General features: G+C 49.0%; 1 protein-coding gene across 1 annotated transcript in view; it reads left to right on the top strand.

Moving 5' to 3' along the window:
* Positions 1-23642, top strand: part of PLXNA4 (plexin A4) — a 445535-nt gene that overhangs the window by 332656 nt on the left and 89237 nt on the right. Inside the window, exons 7-10 of the mRNA XM_063397126.1 lie at positions 1464-1617; positions 4391-4490; positions 7237-7351; positions 22093-22293. Of these exons, the coding sequence (XP_063253196.1) occupies positions 1464-1617; positions 4391-4490; positions 7237-7351; positions 22093-22293 (570 nt within the window). The remainder of the gene's footprint in view (positions 1-1463; positions 1618-4390; positions 4491-7236; positions 7352-22092; positions 22294-23642) is intronic.

Raw genomic sequence — 23642 nt, 5'->3', positions numbered from 1 at the left:
CCTCTGCATGGCACAGCTTCCTCCTGCATCATCCATGCCCAGAGGGAGATTTGTTAAGGAGGACAGATTCCCCTTCTCCATTGCTGGCAGGGAGAATTGATTCAGCCTCAGTGCTAAATCCATCCAAATAACCAAAGCTTTTTCCTTTTCACCATCTGAAAAAAAAAATCACCTTTCCCATTGCCATTCCCATGGCTCAAAAATGACCCTGATCTCACAAAGGCTTAATGGCATCCAGGGCTAAGGCCTGTCTGCTCAGCCTCTCTCCCTGATGGTCCTCAGTGTGGAGAAACAGCTCCAACCTTTCCCTAAGTGAGGAAAACACAGGGTGTGGGAGCACTGAGCGCTGTGTCACATCTTCATCCTGTCCTGCTTTGTCACCTGGACTGGCCCCTGCTCTTTGTGCTGGTAGGAACAACACCTCAGCATGCACCTGTGTGTCTTCAGTGGCTGTCACCTCACAGAGAGCCTCAGCCAGCTCGGGGAGGAGGAAAGTGTGCAGAGCATCTGCATTTGTGCCTGTGCCCAGTGGTTGGCTCCAGTGTTTGGTCACAAAAACAATTAATTTACACCAATTACCAGGTGCTAGGAGTCCCCTGGGTGCCCCTCTGTGTTCAGGCATGACCTTTGAGCAGGACCCTCAGTGATGGAGAGCCGTGGGGCAGGACCTTTGTTGGTCTGGGAAACTGGCAGCATAATGTGCTCCTCCAAAGCATGGACATGGTGGAAATCAGCCCTGAGATTCCTTTCCCCATGACCACGAGCAAGGCCAGAGGGTGTTGTGAACTCCAAAAACATGGGCAAATCCTCCTTCTTGGCTTTTTTTTTTTCCATATGGAAGCCCAGGACAGCACCAGGAGCCGACTGGTTCCTCGGTGGGATGGGCAGGAGAGCTTTTTGTGCCTGTGGAGACAGGGGCTTTTCTGTGGCGGACTGAAGGCTGTAACTAGACTCTCCTCACACAGGAACTTGAGGGCAGAGTGCTCCCCCCGTGCTGGTGCTGGCAGAGCAGGCCGTAGAGAGTTAGACTGGAGCGCTCCAGTCTCTCTGGAGTCTGCAGAGTGCCTCTTGTGAGTAGCACCTCACCTTCCTCAGAAACCGCGGGGCCCGCCGCAGCCCCGGCACCCAGGGCTGGCTCCAAAGACTCCCCGCCTCACCTGACACCTGCATGACAGACAGCGAGCACTCCCTGCCCTGCACCCACCCGGCCAGCACTGGGACCCCTGCAGGTGTCCCTGCACTGTCACCTGTGCCAGCACCAGCACATCGTGCCCTCCCCTCCCCACTCGTCCCTCTCCCGAGCTGCTGCTTTCTGCTGAAGGAGGATGCTCTCTCCACCAAGAGGCTCTTTGTTCAACCTCTCCAGTGTAATTCTCTCCTGCTGGCCCAGCTCTGTGGTTTGGCTGAGTGTTTTTTTCTCTCTTTTTCTTCCTCTCCTTCTCTCCCTCCGTCTCTGCCTGCAGCTGGTCTTGGAGACCTACAACGTCCCCGAGCTGTCAGCGGGGGTCAACTGCACCTTCGAGGACCTGTCGGAGATGGATGGGTTGGTGGTGGGCAGCCAGATCCAGTGCATCTCCCCAGCTGCCAAGGAGGTGCCCCAGATCATCACAGAGAATGGTGAGTACCCCACAGCCCCTCCAGCTGCACCTCTCCCTCCTGTCGCTGTAGGGCACGAGCGAAAGAACAAAGACTCCAAATACTGCAGAAGGCAAAAGGCATAAAAAAACCTTTAATTGTCCAATTTTATAAGGTGCTCTGATACAGACTTAACACGATTGGTGAACAGGACTGACACCTCCCCAACCCCATTGGTCAAACTAGAGAAACAGCCAAAATGTTTTTCTCTGAGAAGCAGAAAACCAACACACCAGCTGGAGAAAGATTGTTTGGGGAAAGGATAGTTGTTTTGCCAAGACTGTTTCGGGAAGAAGCATTCCTAAGAAACTTTTCCCTTGGGAAAGGAGTCAGCAGCTACCAGCAGGCTAAAATCTCTATGGCCCAAAAATATCAGGCCCACACCCTCCCATCCTCACCCTGCATCTCTCCTGCATCCTCACAGGGCAGGGTTTGGCTCCTGAGAGCCCGAGGAGAGGGCATGGGAAGCCCAGGGAGCAGCAGCACATCGGGGCATGAGCTGTGTGCATTTGAGAGTGTTTCAGCCTTGAGCTGCAGCACCTGCACTCAGGTGCTCACTGTGTGACACGAGGTGTTTGCAGGCTGCCACCGAGTGGCAGCTGCACAGATCCAGCAAGGACAAGGCGTGGATGTGAGATATTCCCTCTCCTTTTGGCCAGGCTGGTGTTACACACCGAGGGCACAGGCTCTGAGCACATCCCATCCCGTGTAACAGACAGAAATTCCTGCAGAGCTGGGCAATCCTCTGTAATTTCACCCTGCTCCTCCCAGATTTAAGTCTGTGCGCTCAGCTTCCTGTCTCAATTCCTGGCCTTCAGCTGTTCCAGGGTTGCTTCTGGCTCCTTCTCCTAAAGTGGTCCAGCACAGAAGAACACTTTGTCTCCAAGGGTCTTCCCCTACCCACAACTTCCTGCACTTTTTTCTTTCCCTTCTCTAACAAACTTTCTGGGTAATTCCAAGAACTCCTGTGGCTCTTTACAGGGACTTAATATAAAAACCTTGACCATGTGATCACCCTCATGAGAGACAGAGAGGATGCTGCCAATTTTTGTCCTTGGCTTCCTGTGAAAATTTACCATAAAATTTGCCTCTGGGGATCTTCAGAGTGCAGAAAATGAGGTGACATGAACTGTCACCATCCCCTCTGCTTTCCCTGAGCTGCACACAGCTGCTGTGCTCTCCACTGCAGTCCCAAAACAAGCTCCCAGGAGGCTGTCACCACTTTCAAGTCCTGCTGTGTCACGTTTGCTTACCAAGACAGGTACCAGAAATCCTTTCCTTGGTATGGACTTTTGTCCCAGGCCAGGCTGTCATCAACCAGCAGACAAAAATAACAGTGAAAGGTGGAGATAGCACAAGAGGGAGAGATTTATCTGCTTTCAGAGCACCTGCAGCTTGTATCAGCTTCAGAGCTGCTGCTCTGCGCCTCTGCGAGGACCAAGTCCTCCCTGCAGTGCCAGAGGTGGATTTGAACCAAAGGATGTGTGACTGTCACACCTGGGGCCATCCAGTCCTCACATCCTGGTTTGAAATACGTTCAGGACTCTGGGAAAGTGGTTCAACGTGTCAGAGCAGACGGGCAGCAGAGTCCAGCACTGGCAGCAGGACGTGTTCAGTGAAGTGTGTGGGGTGTGTGTGCCCCAAGGAGGGTGAGTGAGCACGAGGTGCTCCGTGTGACTCACTGTCAAGTTTGCTTTGGCCTCATTGATTAATGAATCTTTCAGGTGAGGAGGGAAACCATAGAATTATAGGATGGTTTAGTTTGGAAGGGCCAGAAAGATCATTTAATTCCAACATCCTGCCATGGGCAGGGACAGCTTCCACTATCCCAGGATGCTCCAAGCCCTGTCCAACCTGGCCTTGGACACTTCCAGGGATCCAGGGGCAGCCACAGCTTGTCTGGGCAACCTAAGCCAAGGGCTCCTCACCCTCACAGGGAAGCATTTCCTCCTAATATCCCATCTAAATCTGCCCTCTTTCACTTTAAGGCCATCCCCCCTTGTACTATCACTCTGTGCCCTTTTATAAATAGCAAGGAAAGGGCCACCCAGGTAAATCTGTCATTAAATCTGTGTCACCTCCCCACCAAATTACTTCAATTGCTGCACCCACTGATCGCCCCTTCTGAGTTGTGGGGAGAAGCAGCAGCTGCCTGCCCAGCTTGGGGGCAGTAGGAAAAGGGATGAGGAAATGCTGTGGAGGAGCTGAGGTGAAAAGGGATCTGCTACAGAAATGGGTGGATCCCTCTGGAATTGAAATGGATTCCACATCTCTCACACTGAGTTGGCTTCTTTCAGCCACAGGCTGAGGAGAATGGAGCTTAGGGTGAGTGAACATGGAAGGAATGTCCACAGTCCCTTTTTTTTGAGGAATGTTGAGTGAACCAGCAGTATGGAACAACTTTTAAGGACAAATTTGTATTTTAATGGCCTCCAAATTCTGGATATCTGCACTCATTCTTTGAGCTTAGCTTTCCTACCTGATGAATTCAGCCACCACAATTTTGAAATTAGACCTGTTGTCACCCTCCAGTCCAGCCTGTGCTCCCAAGCACAATAATTTCCAGTGGTAAAGACATACTCCATCACCCCGTGAGAGTTGGGGCTGTAGCTGTGGGAGAACTGGGCTCTGGAAGGATTTTATAGCATTTTTTACATCTGCTGAGGGCAGCCCAGCCAAGGTGCTGCAGGGCAGCTCCAGGTTCAGACCGGGCTAACACAGCAGTCACACCCTGACGTGCCTGTTTTCCCCCCAGGTGACCATCACATTGTCCAGCTCCAGCTCAAGTCCAAGGAGACGGGGATGACCTTTGCCAGCACCAGCTTCGTCTTCTACAACTGCAGCGTCCACAACTCGTATGTTCATTTCCTTTGGGCACGTGGCCCTCAGGAAGATGTTAAAGGGTGGAGGTGACCAGGGGCTGGGGTCACTTGAGTGGTGGTCAGAATGGTGGGTCCCTCCTGAGATGACTCAGAGTGTGGGGACCACTTTTTCTGCAGGCAGAACATCAAATTAGGAGCAATTTTCTGTGTAATTGAGGCAGAACGGAGTTGTGCCCTTCCCTTATCTTCTTATTACTCATTCTTTTGTGGATGTTTGGCTCCTCATATGCACCTCCAACCCTCATCCACGCTGCCAGTCCCACCAGTGGCCTGCCTCAGGTGGTCAACATAGCCTTGGACCCTCCAGCCTGGAAAAATAAAGCTTGTGGTTCCTGCAGGATACGCAATGAACCCAGCTGATCCCTCCAGACCAGGTTGCTCACAATGTGAGCGCCTTCCCTGCCTTGCACCCCATTTCCCTGGGGCTTTCACTGCTCAGGAGCTGCCCCAGTGGAGCAAACCCAGAGATCCCTGCAGGAAGATGCCCTTGCAGCAGGCTGATGCACCCCTGAGCGAGGCTGAGCATCCCTGTCCCCACCACTGAGCCGTCAGAAGTGCCAAAAGCAGATAATTACTGCGGCTCAGCAATTCACAGGGAAAGGCAAATCCTATTTCCATGTTCCTGCTGCTTTGACAAACAGTGTCAGAAAGCAAGTGTTGGTGGGGGGAGAGAGCAGGAGAGATGGTGCTGTTAAATATTTATGGCATGTTTTGGTTTCTTACTTGACAAACTATAATACGCTATCCATTTTTAATTCGATGTATCAGAGCAAGTACTTGTTACCAATTTGAAGAATAAGTTGCTGTACCAGAGCTGAGAGTGGATTGGGGTTGAGCAAGATTTCACAGAGACAGGGGAGACGGGGTGTGTCTGCCTGTTGGGCTCACACAGGAGCTCTGGAGCTTTTCTCTCCTGCCCATTAAAACCCCAGGGGCATATAAGGACCAGGAAATTTTACTTCCCTGAAGTCTCCTCAAGGTACCCTCCAGGTACTGCAGCTGCACAGAATCATAAAATTGAAAAGGCTGGAAAAACCCTCTGAGATCACCAAGTCCAAGCCCACCAGCACCACCCCCATGGTCACCATTAAACCTTGTCCCTCAATGCTTGTTAACACTTCCAGGGATGGTGACTCCACCACTGCCCTGGGCAGCCTGTTCCAGTGTTTTACAACCCTTTCCATGAAAAAAAAATCCTAATATCCAATCTAAACCTCCCCTGGCACAGCTTGAGGAAATTTCCTCTCATTTTGGCACTTGTTACCTGAGATGAGAGCCCGACCCCCCCGGCTGTCCCCTCCTGTCAGGAGCTGTGCAGAACCACAAGGTCCCCCTGAGCCTCCTTTTCTCCAGGCTGAGCCCCTTTCCCAGCTCCCTCAGCCCCTCCTGGGTCTCCAGACCCTTCCCAGCTCCACTGGACACACTCCAGCCCCTCCAGGTCTTTGCCATGAAGATCTCCAGAGTGTGAATGACCAGGATTGTGCAGAGAGCTGGGTTTGGTCGCTGCTGAGCAGACATCACATTGAATTTAAAGGGAAGTGTGATGTAGGTCCAAGTCAGTGCTGTAGCACAGCCAGGGGAGGTGTTTGCAGCTCTGATCTGCACAGCCCCTGGGGCACAGGAGAGCAAAACCTTGTAAGATGGAGGGAACGGCTCTTTCCTGCACCCAGAGTAGGTGATGCCCTAAATATGCCCTCTGCTTCCCAGGTACCTGCTCCAGTAGTCTTTATTTCTCTTCTGAGATGAAGAATATGGGTTAAAATATTTGCAGGAACTTCATCACCCTGATCAGAACTCGCACCAGTAAACCTGTAGGACACGGGGGGAGAAAATTCCCTGCTTCCTCTTTGGTTTTCTGCCTTTGGTACATCCCAGTTTGTCTCTGGCCTCTGTGTCATGTGTGGGAAAATTAACCAGACAGGATTGTTTGGTTGCCCAGGGCAGCCAAAACACAATAAATATTTATTATTCCTCTATTTGCAATGATATGAACGCAATCTAAATTATTTAATCGTATGAGACATTTGAGATGCCAGTGACAACCAGCTCAGGCCAGAGCAAATCCAGCTGGTGTTGGGTGAGTGCAAAACCCGTGTCCTCCTGCAAAACCAATGTTTTCCAGGCTGTACTTCCCTCTGGGAAAGGCTGTTTGTGATGTATTGGACTGGCTACCTAGAACAGAGGCTGGACAGAGTTAGAGAATAAAACAGGCATTTATTAAAGGCCTTTATTATTATATATTTATATAAAAGTATATATAATTATATATATATATAATTTTTATTGTATCTTATTAAATAGATGCACCCTGGGCAGTGCAAGAGCCTGGCAGGGCTGCACCCAGGATGGACCATGGGCACGAGTTTTTGGGACAGATATTATTTGCAGATATCTATTTGCATATCAGGGGTTAATTGCCCAATTACAGCTTCAGGTAATGAAGTCCCATTCCCCCAGTTTGCTCCTCCCAATTCACTTTTGTTGACACTTTCCAGGCCTGAGGCTGTGAGGTGTCCTTGGCTCTCTGAAGGATTGTTCTGTCTGACCAAACTGTGAGGAGAGCTCACAAACCCTCTGTACGGAGTTCAGAGTCACACACTGAGGCAGTGCAGGATCTGAAAAACAGAAAACTTAAATAAAAATATTAAAAAAAAATAAAAACCTGAAGGCCCCACGGGGACCCAGCTGGCCAAGTGACTGCTGTGTGCCTCTGTTCCAGGTGCCTGTCGTGCGTGGAGAGCCCTTACCGCTGCCACTGGTGCAAGTACCGCCACGTCTGCACCCACGACCCCAGCTCCTGCTCCTTCCAGGAGGGACGAGTCAAGATGCCCGAGGTAGGCAGGGGCACAGGCTGTCAAGTTTTGGGGGTGTCTTCACTGAAGACTGTGGCGATGGGTAGTTGTGGAGGTAAAGTTCTTTATTGCATGGCTAAATCAGCCTCGTGCAGGCGGAGTTGTTGCAGTCCGAGCCAGTGAGCAGAAAGCCTCTAACGTGGTCTTGATGTCCCAAACAGAAGCAGCAGTGACAGGACCTGCAGAATGTGTCCTGTGAGTGTCTTATCAGTAGCAGAAACAGCAGCATTGGTGTTTTTTGTGAGTCTCCGTGCGTGTGTCATTCTCAAATGCAGTAGTAGTAGTGCATTTTATTCTATTTTTAGCCAATCAGGTTTAAACACAAATTTCTTACGATAGCGTCAGACCTATCCTAAGCTCATATTGATTGCATTAATCTTTTTAAATCCTTACACAAATTCTACACATATGGCTCTATCTGTTCTATCTAGGAATGTTCAGCAAGGCTACATTATTTTTGTCATGACTAGAATTTAACTAACTTTGCATAAGGCAATGTTACTGAACTATAAACTAGGTATTTTTCTTACTTACTGACACAGGCTCTTATTTGTTTAAGGCACTTTAAAAAATCTCTATTTATTTAAAACTAAACTTGCATTTCTACTTCACGTCTGGGCAGAGTTATGTATTACAGTTTTTTCTGGAGGTTATAATTCAATCCTCATATTTCTGAGCATTCCTGGGCCTGTATGGATTTGACCCTGGGGGAATTCATACTCCAACAGGGAATGTGTCATACGTCTGGCTGATGTCACCTCGTCAGTCCAGAAACCCTTCTCCACCTCCAGTCCCACCCTTTCCCTCCTCTGCAGGGATCTCCTCTCCCCTCTGCTCTGCCAGACCCCAGGATCCTGGTCCCTCCCTCCCTCACACCACAGGGATTGTGTGACCTTGGAAAGCCACCACAAACTCCTGGCACCAAAGGTCTGGGAGGGATGGGACACACTGCTCGTGCATCTCCTCCAGGAGAGAAGGTGGTTACCTACCCCTACCTGGGGAGGATTTGGGGTTTTGGCCATGGGTCAGTAGATCCCAGCTGTGTTTGGAGCATCTGTGGGGCCTTGTGGGTTTGGTGCCTAATGAAAAATGCATCCAAGTGCCCCAGATTGCCACTGACAGAGTTGAACTGGAGCTTGGGTCCTAATACAGAGATTCAGTACAATACAGAGAAATACAAATACATAATACAGACAAATTCTGCCTGGCTGGTGTTGTAACCAAGGAGCCTTTGCAGGCCAGGAGAATGCAAATAGGAAATCACTTAATTCCTCCTGATCCCACATGCAGTTTCTTTACACTCCTGTGACATCACCATTCCCTCCCACCCCTTCTGTAAGTGCTGGTTGAGCTGTCACATTTGTGCTGGTTGAGATGTCCCACGTCAGATGTCCTGACCTGCTCTGGCACTGGGAGAAACCATAAATACTCATGAGTCCTCCAACTACCAAGATTCAGGATTTTCTGTAAAACCACTGGGAAATGTGCTGAGGAGCTGGAGGGTTTGATGCCCTGAGCTTGGTGGTGAAGGGGTGAGGAAAGGCAGCCCAGGGTTATTCCAAATTCTTGTCACACTTTGGTCAGCCGTGCTGGGGACAGGTTTCTGTCCCTCCCACTCCAGGCACTGTAGGAACCCCATTTTCTTGCTGAGTGGGATCTCCTGGGACACTTTTATTCTCAGTTTTCCACCGTGCAATGTTACCACCACCACCCCTGCTCTCCTCTGGTGTGCCTCATGACCAAGCACAGCACTCACCTTCCCAGCTCCCACCTCTCCTCTCCTCCAGTCCCCTGCCCAAAGTGAGACACCTACAAACCTCTGTGGATCTCCTGATCCACCAGAAAGGAGACCATGAGAATTATCCCAGTTTCCCAGGGAAGGGACAGGGGATGGCACAGCCACAGCTCTTTACTTCATCCTCTCCAAGGTGTTACTCTGGAGAACTGGGGAGGAGGCAGGAATTCATCAAACCCTGCCTGTTTTTAGCTTTATCACCTCTCTTCTAGCTCTTTTTCTGAAAGATGTCCTCTTTAGGAGACAGCTCTATTCTGGGGGGCTTTTTTTGCCATTAGAGTTTGCTTTTCCTCTTTTCTACCTGCTTTAACAGAGAATTTCCTGACTCCATCATTTCCTTAGGATGCCTCACAAGTTTCTGGACTCCTACAGGCTCAGCCTTTTATTTAGGACTTATTCATGTTCTCTGAGAGGATCTTGGGGTTTTTGGTTGTATTTCCTTGTAGTGTGATTAGTGCCGGATGCTGGAGGGATGTGAGACTGGTCCGGAGGGACAGCAGAAGGACTTTGGTTGAAAAAAGTTTTTCTGGACAATGAGAAATTGTCCAGAAAATGCTGTTACCTGCCATCCAAGGGCAGCCTTTGAACTGCCTCGTGGATGGCTGGGATCAGCCAGCCCCAGGCTGGGAATGGCAAAACAACCAGAGAAGGAAAAAGGACAGAAAGTGTCTGTTCCCTCACCAGCAGCACTGAGATAAAGCTTTCTCACCTGCCACTTGTCAGGTGAATCAGTTCTGTCTGTATCAGCTCTGGATCAGCCGCTCTGGGAGCTTTGGGAAAGCCCATGTTTGCTCCAGTGAAGAGCTCCAGCTTAGTCATAAAGCAAGAGTATTTATGATTATGGCACTGATCTTAATCACAGAGGGTTCATGATGTCCCCAGATGATTTGTGGAAGGAATACTTCACCTTGGCGTGTAATTTCTCTTTACAGCAGGTTTTTGAAAGCCAGGTCCAGTTGCTTGAAATATACTGAGTGACTTCTTGCTTTAGAAAGGGGAGCTGATGTTATTGTTACTGAGGCAGGAAGGGAAAGCATGAGGGGAAAAAGGACATTTTAATACTGGAGTGGATTGTTGTTGCTGCTGTTGTTGTTTTTTTCCCAAAGAGCTGATGGCAAAAGTGGAGAGAATTAGTCTCAGTGATAGAAGGGAGTGGAATTTTTTGGGTTTTTCTTTGTCATCCTGTCTCTTTTGACATCTGCTGCTGACCAGAGTTAAAATTAGAGTGCAGGCTCAGAGTCTGAGCACAAATCATTGCATTGCAGGTTCCCCCTCTGAAATCAACCCTTACCTGACGCAGTCCCCAGGCAAGAGAGCTCAGCCACTTCTTTGTGTAAATGGGCAAGACAGTCAACCAGAACTGGGGGGAAACTGAGGCAAGAGGGGTAAAACAATGGATCTGATGGTCTCCAGTGGACTGGGGCTGTAGAAACAACACTTATCTCCTGGTATTAATTACCCAATGCTGATTGCCTCATCTGGCTTGTCTCCATTCAGACCTGCTCTGATCCAGGGAGTAGTTTTCATGTCAGTGTTTCTGTACAAGGATGGGATGCTGGGATAGCCTGCTTGAGTTGATGGGATAAAAGAATAAATCTTTTATTTGTGCCTTTTACTCTAAGATGAACATTATCTTGTTCCAGGCCTCGCAAGGATTTTAGCTTTGTGCAGGGGAGAAAGAAGGGGAAAAATGACACAAGCCAAAAGCAAGCCAAGATAACAAATCTGTTATTCACCAGGTTTAACAGATACATAATCATTTAATTACCTTGAAGGAGGTTTTCATCTTTCCCACATGCTCAGCCGACATGTGTTTTTCCTTCCTCCCCCAAACAAGCCTTTCATTAAAAGGGTTTTCATCTGCTGCCTAAAAAGGGAAGAGAAGAAAAGATCTTGCACCGAGGTGTTTTATGTTGAGTTGTACATGCTAATGACAGCAAAGCCCACATAAAGGGAACAACTGCTTCAAATATTCAATTGTCAGGAGCGATGGGGAGCCGCGTGCTGGCGAGCAGCTGCCAGGGAGCAGAGCACAGCTTTGCTCCTGCCTGGTGCCAAACCTGGTGCCAAACCTGGTGCCAAACCTGGTGGCCTCCATCACTAGTACACTGTTTTAGCTCTGCCTGGCTGCTGGTCCTTCTTGAGAAGGTGTTTGTTGGGAAATGGGGTGGGAAGGAAGGGGGGAAAAAGAAGGTGGAGGGAGATGGTGCTTGAACTGATAGGCATCTAAGAGGCATTTGGATAATGTCCTTAATAACTGGCTTTAAATTTTTGTTAGTCCTCAAGTGGTCAGGAAGTTGGGCAGGATGGTGGTTGTAGGTCCTTTTGAACTGAAAATACAGTATTTTATTCTATTCTGCTCTACTAGGTCCCTTTGAACTGGAAAGTTATTCTATTCTATTCTATTCTATTCTATTCTATTCTATTCTATTCTATTCTATTCTATTCTATTCTATTCTATTCTATTCTATTCTATTCTATTCTATTCTATTCTATTCTATTCTATTCTATTCTATTCCGTCCCATCCCATCCCATCCCATCCCATCCCACCCCAATTTATTTGTCTAATGTCCATGTCTCCTCATCATGGACTTTGTTTTAAGCTCAGCCTTCCCCATCTTGCTGCTCCCTCTCAGACTCGGAGAGGACTTTGCCCCAAGGTCTCCAAACCCCTGACAGGTTTCCAGGCCCTCCAAATGTCCTGTTTTGTCCTCTTTTCGAGGTGCACAAGGAAATGACAGCACCCAGCTGCTCCCCAAATGCACCCCAGTGAACTGGGTGGCTGCACTGGGGAGGGGACACAGGACCTGCTGGGCCATGGGGTGAGCGTGGCCAACTCCTTTCTCCCTTCCATCAAAAACCCCTTGTGGTGATGCATCTTCAGCTGTTGCTGTGGCAACTGCTCGGTTTTCATCCCTCTCCTCTTTCCAGCTTCACTTAACCCATCTAGAGAGGCGACTGCTGGGAGCCTCAGCACGGGGAGAGGAGAAAACCCATCCCTGCTCAAATGAACACACCTCTCCCTTCCCAGGGGCTGCAGTGACAGCTCCAGCGAGGCCAATCCCAAAGCTCCAAACCCTTTCCTGGCTTGTCAATTATCCCTTCCTTTACCTGGCACCTGTCTGTCATTAAGGGGAGGGGTGAGGTGGAGTTTCTATGGCAACTGCAGGCAGCTGCCCCATGCAGGTAAGGTCTGCACACATTCCGTGGCACCTGCAGCACAGGGGGTTGGTGTTCAGCATCTGTTTCACTCTTGGAAGGGTTTCCAAGCACTTGTGATGGAGTTCAGTGTGCTCTGCATCATGTCCAGGGAGGGCAGGGGTGATCCCAGGAGGAGGCTGCAGCTGATGGTTTGGATCCAGCTGTGCCTTGGGAAGTCCTGGTGGTTTGGCATTTCAGGCTGTGGCATTTCAGCCCCCATCCATCATTACAGCAATTTCCCAGAAAAGGAGATGTGTCCTGCAGTGGGTACATCCTCTTCACAGGGGGTGCTTCAGATAATGGTGGGAGGAAATTAAACACAGAAATTGGAGGCTGGACAAAAAGCTCCCCTTGTTCAGGGAATCTTGTTAGAGCACGACAACGCTGCTCAGGGCCAGTGTCAGGGCCACAGGTTTGATTTCAGCAGATGAGAGTTGTATTTTTAACTCTGAGTAGGCCTGGACACGTTGACCTTGCCGTGCCCCTGGCTCCCTCACACCTTCTGATTTGGGTAAGCACTTCCAGCTAATGGGTGCTTGTACCATCCTGAGTTCCTGGAGCTGTGATCTCACAGTGGGGGCTGCTCATGAGAAGCCTTTGAGCACGCACAAACAAATTTGATCATTTGCTGTTGTTTGCCAGTCGGGGTGACTTGCACTGAGGTGAAGAAGAAGAAGAAAAGTGTGAAGAAGCTGCTTCTGTTATTTTTGGGTATCTTTTGCCATCTCTGAGCCTTCCTGCCCTGCAGTCATCCAGCTGGCAGGGGAAAAGGCTGGTAATTTGTTCCATTTCTGAGTAACTTTCAGCAGGGTTTCAGAGATCTATTAATTCATAGAATCATAGACTGGTTTGGGTTGAAAAGGACCATGAAGATAATCTCATTCCAACCCCCTGCCATGTGCAGGGACACCTCCCACTATCCCAGGTGTCTCCAAGCCTTGTTCAGCCTGGTCTTGGACACTTCCAGGGATCCAGGGGCAGCCACAGCTTCTGTGGGCAACCTGTGCCAGGGCCTCACCACCCACAGAATACATAATTTCTTCTTAATATATATCTCATCTATCTAATATCTAATCTATTTCTGATAATTATGGTGGTGGATCTTCAGGAAATCTGTCCTGGTGCACAACAGCTCCATCCTTTCTCCCCTCATTGAGACCTCCAAACAAACCACCACAGAAACTGAGCAATGATGGGAAAAGGCTTTTCTGAGAGCACTACATCCCACCTTAATGCACATCTTGTTTACTCAGAGCTCAGCCTCACCTTGTGAGTGACTAATCAAGGACCTGCTCGTGTGATTTCGAGGAGCTTGGTCGGAATGAGAGATACAAGAAACATCTGACACTCACTGCTGTGTCCCTGCTGTTTTTCATAACATTCGGGCTGCTCATCTTTGTCATGCAGGATTATCTGTCCCACAGGACAGAGTGATCTCAGAATGCAGCAGGGTAATGTTCATCTGTCCCCGCCAACACAACATCCTCGAAAAAACACCGGGAAGAGCTTATGTTGTTTTGAAAGCCCAGCTCAGTGCAGTGCTATTTTAATGCCTCAAGTGGCTACAGGGTTTTCTAGCACTCTGGATGTCTCTGGATGTCAAGACTGCTCCTGTGGCACCCCACAGTCTGAGGGAGGAAGGAAATTCCCCATTCAGACAGCCCAGGGTGATGTCTTGGCTTGGAAGCCAAAAGAATTTGCTTTTCTCCATTGCAGCATCAGCTGCAGTCACTACTTTGGGGCCTGGCCAAGGAGAAACATTCTCATGATGTTGAGGTTGCAGATAAGAGGTGAGGCTGGAATGTGTGTCCTGCCCCTCTTGGGGCATCTCCAGGAGCCCACAGCCTCCTTCCCTGCCTGGTCTTTGAGCATGAGTCCATTTGCTTTGGCTTGGGTGTTATCTCATGCTGCTGTGGATCTCGGGGAGGGAGAGGATGATAAGAGCTGTGATATCGTGGTCCCGACCTTCCCACTGTGGAAGCCAAACTATGATGACTCCCTGGGCTTCTGTCCTGGTTTCCAAAGGAAATGGGTTTGCATCAATGTGACCTCTGTGCAACCTCCAGCCCACCTGTTCCTCTGCCTCCTCCAAATTCACCTCCAAACCCCCTGACCATTCTTGGCCTCGTTGGGCCAAAGTCTGGAGCTCTCAAAGTTCCAGAGAGTCTGCAGTTCTCAGGTTCCCACTGACCCTGTAAAAAGGCACAGCTTTAGAGTGATGCCTTGGAAGGCTGGCCTGAAACAGAGGCTGACAGAGCTGGAGAATAAAGTAGATATTTATTGAAAGGCCTTTCAGGATACACCTTGGGCAGGACAGGAACCTGACCAAGGCTGCACCCTGGGTGGACCAAGAATGGTCACAAAATGACCTCCCTGTCACAAGATCTTACATTTTTATAAGTTTTGGTCCATTTGCATATTGGGGTTTAATTGTCCAATTACAGCTTCAGGTTGTGGGGTCCCATCCTTCTTGTTCCTCCCTTCAGCCCAGCATTGTTTGTGCTTTTGGGCCTGAAAGTTGTTCTTGGTCCTCAGCAGGAAAGGATTTGTTTTGTCTCCCTGCTCTGTAAAGAGAGCTTACTAACTCTTAATCTGAGGCTCAGAACTGCACCTAAGCAGCACAGAATCTGAAAAACATGAAAGCTAAAACTTAAGGCATCAAGAGGAGAAATGGACTTTCAGTCCTCTTAGGAAGAAAGTGCTACAGCTTGGGCTCAACCATTGTTAGACCCCAGAAATCCCCATGGAGAGTGTTGTCATGGGCATGCCTTCCACTTCTGAGGAATTCTTAGTTGGATAATGTCCCTTATGTGTGCCAAACCCGTTTCTTGGCACTGGTTAATGATGAACTTAATGTTGAGGAGTGGCAGGTCAATGTCATTATCATAGAACCAGAGTGATTTGGGTTGGAAAGGACCTTAAAAATCCTCTAATTCCAACCCCTCTGCCACGGGCAGGATCATACACGGAAGTTCTTGTGAACTTCTGATAGAACTCCTTATAGAAGGACAGAAGGCTGGCTGGGAAGGGTGCAGATTTATATAGCCATAATCAGAGAAGGAATTAATTACTGTTTCATGAGCTGCCTGTGCTCTGCTCCGTGCCTTCCACAGCTTTGCCTGTGTGAAGTTCTGCTGTGTGAGTTGTTCAGAAGAGCTCTCCTACTTAACTAGGTTTTCCCTTTAACAAAAGAGAGATTGCCCAAGTAAATACACAGTTTTCTTGTCTCTTGCACACACGCCACCTTCCTCAATGCACATATTCATATTATTTATGATTTCCAAGCTCAGGAAGCATCAGGACTGATGCTGCTCACATGTCCCCAGTAGCCACTTTCCAGCGAGCAGATGGACCTCAGACAAAACCATCAACTATTTTTGTCACTAGTCCACTCCCCTAATCCAGTGACCAGAAGGCTCCTGCTCTCTGGATCATTACTTCTCCTTCTGAGAGTGTGTCAAAGCAGCAAAGGGCTGGAAGAAAGCTAATGTTGTGTCTCTATTTAAAAAGGATAAATGTGGCGCTTGGATAATTATGGCAGCCTGACCTTGATCCTCATGAAATAATGGACCAGCTAAGAAAGAGTCTATTAATAAAGAATTAAAGGAGGGTAAAATCATTAATGTTCATCAGCAGTGATGTGTGGACTGGCTTCAGAGGCAGAGCAGTCCTGGGTTAGGAGCAAGCTCTCAACAGACCTGGGTCATTTCCCAGCGTGGCCTTGGGGGAATCGCTTTGCTCCCAATCACCAGGAGCGGGCAGTGAGCCATGGCAGGGGAGGTTGGTTATCTTCATTTAGATCCTGCTTTTGAGCAGCCACTCTCTGGTGATCAGCATCACTCCCCAGCCTTCACTGAGGCCCAGGACCCAGGGCAGCTGAGCTGATGATCTCCTGTCCATCAGTGAGGAGCCTCTGGAAGAAGTCTCCCAGAGAAACTTTGGATGTCCCATCCCTGGAAGCGTTCAAGGCCAAGTTGAAGCAACCTGGTCTCATGGAAGGTGTCCCTGCCCATGGCAGGAGGTGGAACAAGATGCTCTTTAATGTCCCTTCCAGCCCAGATCTGCTGGTCTCCCTCCAGCTGTGGTGTCTGTGCCCTGATTTGTGCCAGCCACCACTGCAAAGTGCAGCTGCCGGAGTGCACAGAGCTAAAACAGAACCAAGTCTCTCCCTAGCCTGGCCACCAGCCCCCAGGCCAACCACTTTTTGCCCTTGCAATGCCTGACAAAAGAGAGCTGGAATTTTCTCCTGAGTGCATGGAAGGCTCTTAACTAGAAAGGAGCCACCAGAAGTGACAGAGATGCAAGGATTCAATTATGGCTTTGTTGTCTCTGCAGATGTTTACACTTCCCATCAATCCTGTTGCTTTCTCCTCATCAGCTGCCTTTAAAGTTCGGAGCATTTTCCTCATGTATTATTACTTTTGCTGTGCCAATAAATAAGCACACCATCAATCAAACTAACAACACTGTAAACTTAGGAAGTGCAGATAAAATATATGGTGCATTAAAAAATTCTTTGACCGGGTGAGCTTTTTTCAGAGCTGGTTTGATTGCTGCTGGTGCTGATGTAAATTTGGGGGAAGTATATCCAGAAATTTATGGAGCTTGGATTCCTGCCTACAAGGCATTGACCTGATTCCACTTTATAACATAATAACATTCCCCAGCGCTGTTTGTGTAAATTTTAAATATAATTTTTACGGCGCTAAGAATTAGTGGTATAATAATGTAAACACAGCCTGGACTGTAATTCACCCCTTCTCCTCCTGCACTGGGGTGGAGAGCTCCTTGCTGCTTCTTTCTCCAGACTATCCAGGATCTGGGAAGCTGTGCAGGAATTTAAAAGGAACCAGCTTGGCAGCCCTGGAGCCCTGGGTTTGCAGCAGCACAGGGTGGTGACCCCTTGTGACCGTGCAGAGGTGTGAGAGACAACTTCAGGAAACAAATTCCAGGCAGCCCCTTCTGCCTCTCATTTGTAAACTTGCTTTTTCCCTGCATTTTATCCAGGTGAAATCTGATTTCTCCAAAGTCAATGGAAGGTTAGGGGTTTTTTTGCCTGTTTTTCCTTTCCTTTTTCTCATTCCTTGCCTTCCTTTTCTTTCTCTTTCTTTGGTCTGTTTTCGTTTTGATGTTTTTTTCAATCTAGTTTAATTTACAGAGCATCCAGATGCTGTGGTCTAGATATCTTTATAAAAACCCAATCCCTGCCTCTCAACTCTTACCCTCTTGACTCGATTACAGCCGAGTGGGCGGGTGACAAAGCCAGAGGGAGCACAGAGAAAACAGAACATTGCAGCTTGGCAGAGCAGATGAACAAAAGATGTATTTATTTACGTAATATCTGAGTAAATAACATTCTGAGTTTCATTTCTCGTGGGGTCCCAAAGGTCCTGAGTGAGTCAATCTTGGTCACCGCTTAGATTCAGTGTATGGTCATTTTTTTTTTCAGGCAAGATGCCTTGGATAAAGGTGCAAAGATGGTTGCTGGATGAGGGATATTGAAAGGAAACTCTTAAAAAAATCTCTGTAAAGCTGAGGATAAAGAAATGGATTGTAATGGCAGAAGAAAAGAGGAACTGGATGCTTTCAATAATGAAGGAATTAGTGCTGGAATGAAGTAATGAAGGAGCAACAAAGGAATTAGTGTAGGTCTGTTCCTGAATGGAGGTGACTCCTACTCTTCTGGGAAGGCAAGGGTGAAAATCCATTGCCAAGGGTTGAGTTTATCTGCCCAGTGGTGCCCCCAGTGCCCTCAGCATTAGGTGAGCTTTAATTTCCTTCCATAGAAAGTGGAGATCCAGCCAGTGCTACCAGGGATCACGAGGGAGGAGGATGAAGGAGAGGTTGGAAAGTTCCCTCCCTTGAATGGGGGACAAGGGGAGATGAGTGAACCAGTCCAAGGTGGGGGCTGTTGATAGATGAGGGGTTCATTGCATTAAACCTTCATGGATGTGTTCCCTGTCCCCATGTGGAATGCCTGCCATCCAAGGTAGATAAATCTCCTTTTCTACTGGAAACTGGAAAACACTTTGACGACCCTTTGGATCATAATCCTGACCAAAAACAGCAACAGGGAGTGAAACTGTGCAAAATAAGGTTGGAAGAAAACCTGTGCAGCATCACAAGGCTGTGAAACATCCCGACATGCCTTTTCCTAGGAGAGGAACTGGAGGTGTTTGATCAGTCTCCAGCTTGCACTGGGAAACAGCAGAGTGAAACCTCCACGAAATCGTAACTCTGGACGTATGAAGCACCATAAAGAAACCAAACTAATTAGTTCAGGGCCAGGACCACACGGCCTCAGAGAGGCCTCCTCGTTCTCTTTAGCAGCATCCTCATCATGTCTCTCACTGGAGACCAGCTCGGGCTCAGTTCTGATGAAGGCCATAACACACATGTGAGAGAAAAGGTCCTCATATTTCTGAGACTTTATTATTCCTGCAAGCTACAACAAAACACATTTTCAGGCGCTCTGTGAGGAGTTATAAATAAAGAAAATTAAACTACCATCGACCCAATGAGTACAGCCCATTTCGTGCAGTGTTTTCCCTGCAAAAGCTCTCTGACTCGGTAATTGGCAAAATTTTGGTGATGTGAGGTGTGCATCGCCGCTGATACCAGTAATTGGCAAGGGTGGAGGATATTATTTTAAATGGACTGACTCATTTGAAAGCATTCAAGAACTAGGATGAAGCTACACACACAAAATGAATCAACAATGATTCTCTGGATTGTGAACCAGCTCCCCTTAGAGTCAGGCAAAAAATGTCATTTATTATATACCAAAGGCAAAAAGGGATGGGATTGTGCCTGTCTTTGGTGCAGTTGTTGGCAGTCTACAATTTTATTTCCCCTAGATCCTGTGAAAACTGTGTTTTTCCAGCCTAGGTGGTGTCCATAGCAAAGGAGAAGGGTGAAGAGAAAGTGCCTCCACTGTAAAATGTCCAAAATAATTTTTTTTTACAGAGCCTTCTTCTTGGATCTGCTCTGGTCAGCTCGATGTTTTCCCCTCAAAAATGCAAACCTGGCCAAGCACCCGAAGCTTGAAACAGGCTGCAAAATGAGTTCTGTGTTTGAATCTGAACCCAGAGCCTGGTCCAAGCTCCGAGGTTTTATGCAGTACATCACCCAATGAAATTGCCTTTTCCCCTCCCCGTTTCAATTAGAAAGAACATTAGGTCAATCAGATAAAGCCACATTGGGAGGATTTCCTCTTTATGGCGCTTGCCTCTTCAATTATCTATAATGAACTTCCTCACAGCATTGCAAAGCTTTTTATATGCAAACGAACCCTGTTTTGGGGCTGCCTCAATCACGGCTTGTTAATGAACTCGAAACAAGTGTTATCGGGAAGGTTACAGCACCAGCGGTGGAGGGGGACGGGATAAAGCCACACAAGAAAGGCCGGGCTGAAGAGCTGGGATTGGCCTGCAGGTGACAGGGGGGACTATCTCCAGCCTGCATCCTGCTGCCCCCACCAGAGGCTTTTCTCTGTGGCAGACATCAAGAGAAATGCCCGCTCCTGGAAGCGGCTGCTCGGCGGCAGATAGGGCCTCCCACCCTGCTGCCCCACGGGCTCCCTCTGCCCCTGCGCCTCGCTCTCAGCTCCTGGGGAGAAAAAAAAAACCCAAAAAACCATGGAGGGGATGCTGCCAATGTCTTTTCTTGTGCCAGGAGAAAAGAAGGAGCTGAGAGAGAGGCTCCAGGATGTGTTAGCCAGGGGATGGGGAAGGGTCAGGGGTGTTGAAGCCATAGTGGTGTTTGCGTGTGGCATCTGCTGGTGTGATCAGTACTGAAAACTCTTCAGTATAGCCTAGATCACCTCCTTCTTCTGCCCTTTTGTTTGACTTAAATCAGAATCAGAATTATAGATTATACCTCACTTTGTTATGCTGAGTAGCTGCAGGGTGCCTTAATGCTGGTGTGCCACGGTGTGGTAGAACCATTGAACCCAAGCTTGGGAAGACTTTCCAGATGGTTAAGCCTTGCTCTTTTATCAAGAAAAAAATGCTTCTGTGACACTTTGCCCGTTGTGTTTGAGCATTAAGAGTTCCTTGGAGATGTTTTATCACAGAGCACAGCAGCAGCAAGGCCAGGGAGTGCTGGGACAGGGTGCAGCTCCTCAGTCCTCCACCCCCGAGTGTGCAGAGAGGGACAGTGGTAAAGTTCATCCCTGCATTGCAGTGCCCCGTGGGTGTCCCACCTCCAGCCCTTCCACCTTGCAGCCAGCTCAATGGGATGGCCTGTTAAGCCTTGGCAGCACACATCAGCCAGGCCTCGTGCCAGGTTATCTCAGGCAAAGAGCCCCTGGGTCCAAGGAGGTTCAGCTCCACCCAGCCCCACGGCTGTGCTTGGCTGTCCTGGCTGCCAGCCTGGGCAAGGCCAGTTGAACCCCTTCAGTAACTCTCAGTCACTCCCACCATGATCATCACCCTGTAAGTGCAGATCAAAAATCATCTCTCAGAGTCCTCAGCCTGGCTCCCCCTTAGGACAGACCCTCGGATCCATTTTGGGTCCAGGGAAGGTTCTGGACTTCACTGCAGGGGTGCATTGGGTGGATTTTCTCCCTGCTCCTGGCCAGGGATGAGCTCACATCCTCCCTGTGGTGAGTGTTGGCTCTCGTAATTCTGTCCCTGGTTGGTGTAACTACAGATGTCACACGTCTAATCCATTTCTTTTTCTCCCTAAGCTATTTGTTTCACTAAGATGCTCCCACCATCTGCTCTAACAAGATCCCAGGCTCTCAGTGAGCCATAAATTCCACTTTTGAACCCTTCAGTCCCTTTTCCTGCTTTCCTGTCCCCAGATCAGTCGTTTTCCTCTTGCCCACACCTGCAGTTCCCTGTCTCTGCTGGCACCAGCTGGACCAGGCTTTAACTTTGGGCAGGACAGACAAAGGCTGCAGTAATTCCCTGAGGAGCTGATATCACCCCAGAATCCATGAAAGGGACACCTTGCAGTTGTCTGACTGTGCTACGAAGAAGCAGAGCATGGCCACTCTAATTAAGCTGTGCTAATTAATGACACCTTTAATGCAGCCTGTGAGGCAGCTTTGGGTGCCCAGAGCTCACCTGTGTGAGGGACCCATGCAGAGGCAGCACATTAGCAACACCCACTTGGAATTCCTCCTTTTGTGAGCCAGTAGAAGGCTTTTCCAAGGGGCCTCCATGATTTTTGTGACAGTTGTTTCTTGGCAGCTGGATCTAGATCTCTGTAATGAATATTTTGCCCTCTTCTGAGCCAAAATAAACTCTCTTTTTAACAGCCCTGACTCTGTAGGTTCCAACAGATCTTGCTGGAGCTGTGCCTTTTGTACAATGGTTTGTTGGCTGCTGGGAAGTGAGGAACTGTGCAGATTTTAGCTTTATTCACTTTTATCATGGCATTGTGGCTGGGTTAAGTCTGTGGAGGGAACATGATTGCTTTTCCATTACCTGAACAAACGGAGCAGGTATTAAAAAGCACCAGAGATGGCTTCCCTGGGTCCTGGGGGCTGAAATAAGCCTGGGAGATAGGAAAGGACAGTCTGTGGAAGCAATCCTTCCTCGCCTGTTTATCTGAGCCTTCCCAGGAATGCTCCCTGAACAGCTCTGTAACAAACCAAGGCCCAGGGAGCTGCAAAGGCTTTGTAACGAGGCAAACCGAGAGGGCTGGGAGGCACCACAGAATTCCTGAGGCTGGGAAACCCGTGTGCTGACTCTGTGAGTTGTTCTGCTCTCTCCCCAGGACTGTCCCCAGCTGCTGCAGGCCGAGAAGATCCTGGTGCCCGTGGAGGTGATCAAACCCATCACGCTGAAGGCCAAGAACCTGCCCCAGCCCCAGTCGGGCCAGAGGGGCTACGAGTGCATCCTGAACATCCAGGGCAGCGAGCAGAGGGTGCCAGCCCTGAGGTTCAACAGCTCCAGCGTGCAGTGCCAGAACACCTCGGTGAGCAGCACTGTCCCCAAGGGCTCTGGGGTCCTGCCACAGCCCTTCTAACCCAACTGAGAGCACGGGAGTTGTTTAGTCTGGGGTAAAGAAGGCTGAAGGGAGACTTTATTGCTCTCTAGAACCACCTGGAGGTTGTGGTGGGGTTGGGGTCTGGCTTTTCTCACAGGCAACCAGCGATGGGACAAGAGAAAATGGCCTCGAGCTGTGCCAGGGGAGGTTCAGGTTGGATGTTAAGAACAATTTCTTCACTGGAAGAGTTGTTAAACATTGAAATAGGATGAAGGCAGAGGTGGAGTCACCATCCCTGGAAATGTTCAAAGGAGGTGTAGACTTGGCACTTCACAATATGGTTCAGTGGGCATGGGGGGGGGTCAGTCAAAGGTTGGACTTGATCTTGGAGGTCTTTTCCAGCTTTCACGATTGTGTGGTTCCAAACAGAGTCAGGAAAAGGTTGGCTGGTAGCTTGAAACTGCTGTTTTTTCTCCTTGGACTGGCTGGTGCCACGGCTCAGTTGTTGCTTCTGCCCCTGGATGAATCCTCAGGCTGGGCTGGAGCTCCTCAGCCGTGACCCACAGGCAATAACACCAGCTGAACCTGCTCACACCCCCACAGCACCACACAAAGGGGTCCCAGTGGGACAGGTGCTCCTGTCAACGTGAGAGTGAAGGTTATTTTGGGGGAGTTTGATGATAAAACCCCATATAAACAATCTGACATGTGCCAGCATGTGATGGGTCAGAAAAAGAGGGAGAACACAGAATCCCAGGAAGGGTTGGGTTGAAAGGGACCTTGAAGATCATCCAGTTCCAGCCTGCGTGGGCAGGGACACCTTGCACTGGTTGAGGATGCTCCAAATCCCACCCAACCTGGCCTTAGGCCAAGTCAAACCTTCCTCCAGCCCTCAGATGCCCTTTGAGGAGTCTTTCTATCTCTGCCCACCTCCACTTCCCCACCTGAAGTACAGGACCTGTGACTCTCCTTGCAAGGAACCTGTGTGAGTCATGACAGTGCTGTCACCACAGCAAAGTGACTTCTGGGGACAAGCCCAGTCATCTGCCAGCAGCCAGGAGCTGTCCCCATGTGCAGTGGATGTCTCTGCTTCTCCAGAGGTTTCTCCACGAGATTCACGTCCCCAGGATTTGCATTGAGTCATTTTCATTGCTGCTACTGTGAAATGATTTATTAGTCAAAGAGCTAATTACAGGCTTTAGCCACTTCACTGCAGCTCTGCCACTCCACGCTGGGCAGTGCTTGTCACAACATATTCTGCTGCATTAAGCAGGGCTGAAGATTACAGGCAGTTCACACATTTTACATCTGTTGCAAACAAGCAATTTCCCAACCGA

This window comes from Prinia subflava, chromosome 4 (genome assembly GCF_021018805.1).
Source record: "Prinia subflava isolate CZ2003 ecotype Zambia chromosome 4, Cam_Psub_1.2, whole genome shotgun sequence".
Lineage (NCBI taxonomy): Eukaryota > Metazoa > Chordata > Aves > Passeriformes > Cisticolidae > Prinia > Prinia subflava.
The sequence above is the reverse complement of the archived record's forward strand: the minus strand, read 5'-3'. Positions and strand labels throughout refer to the sequence as shown.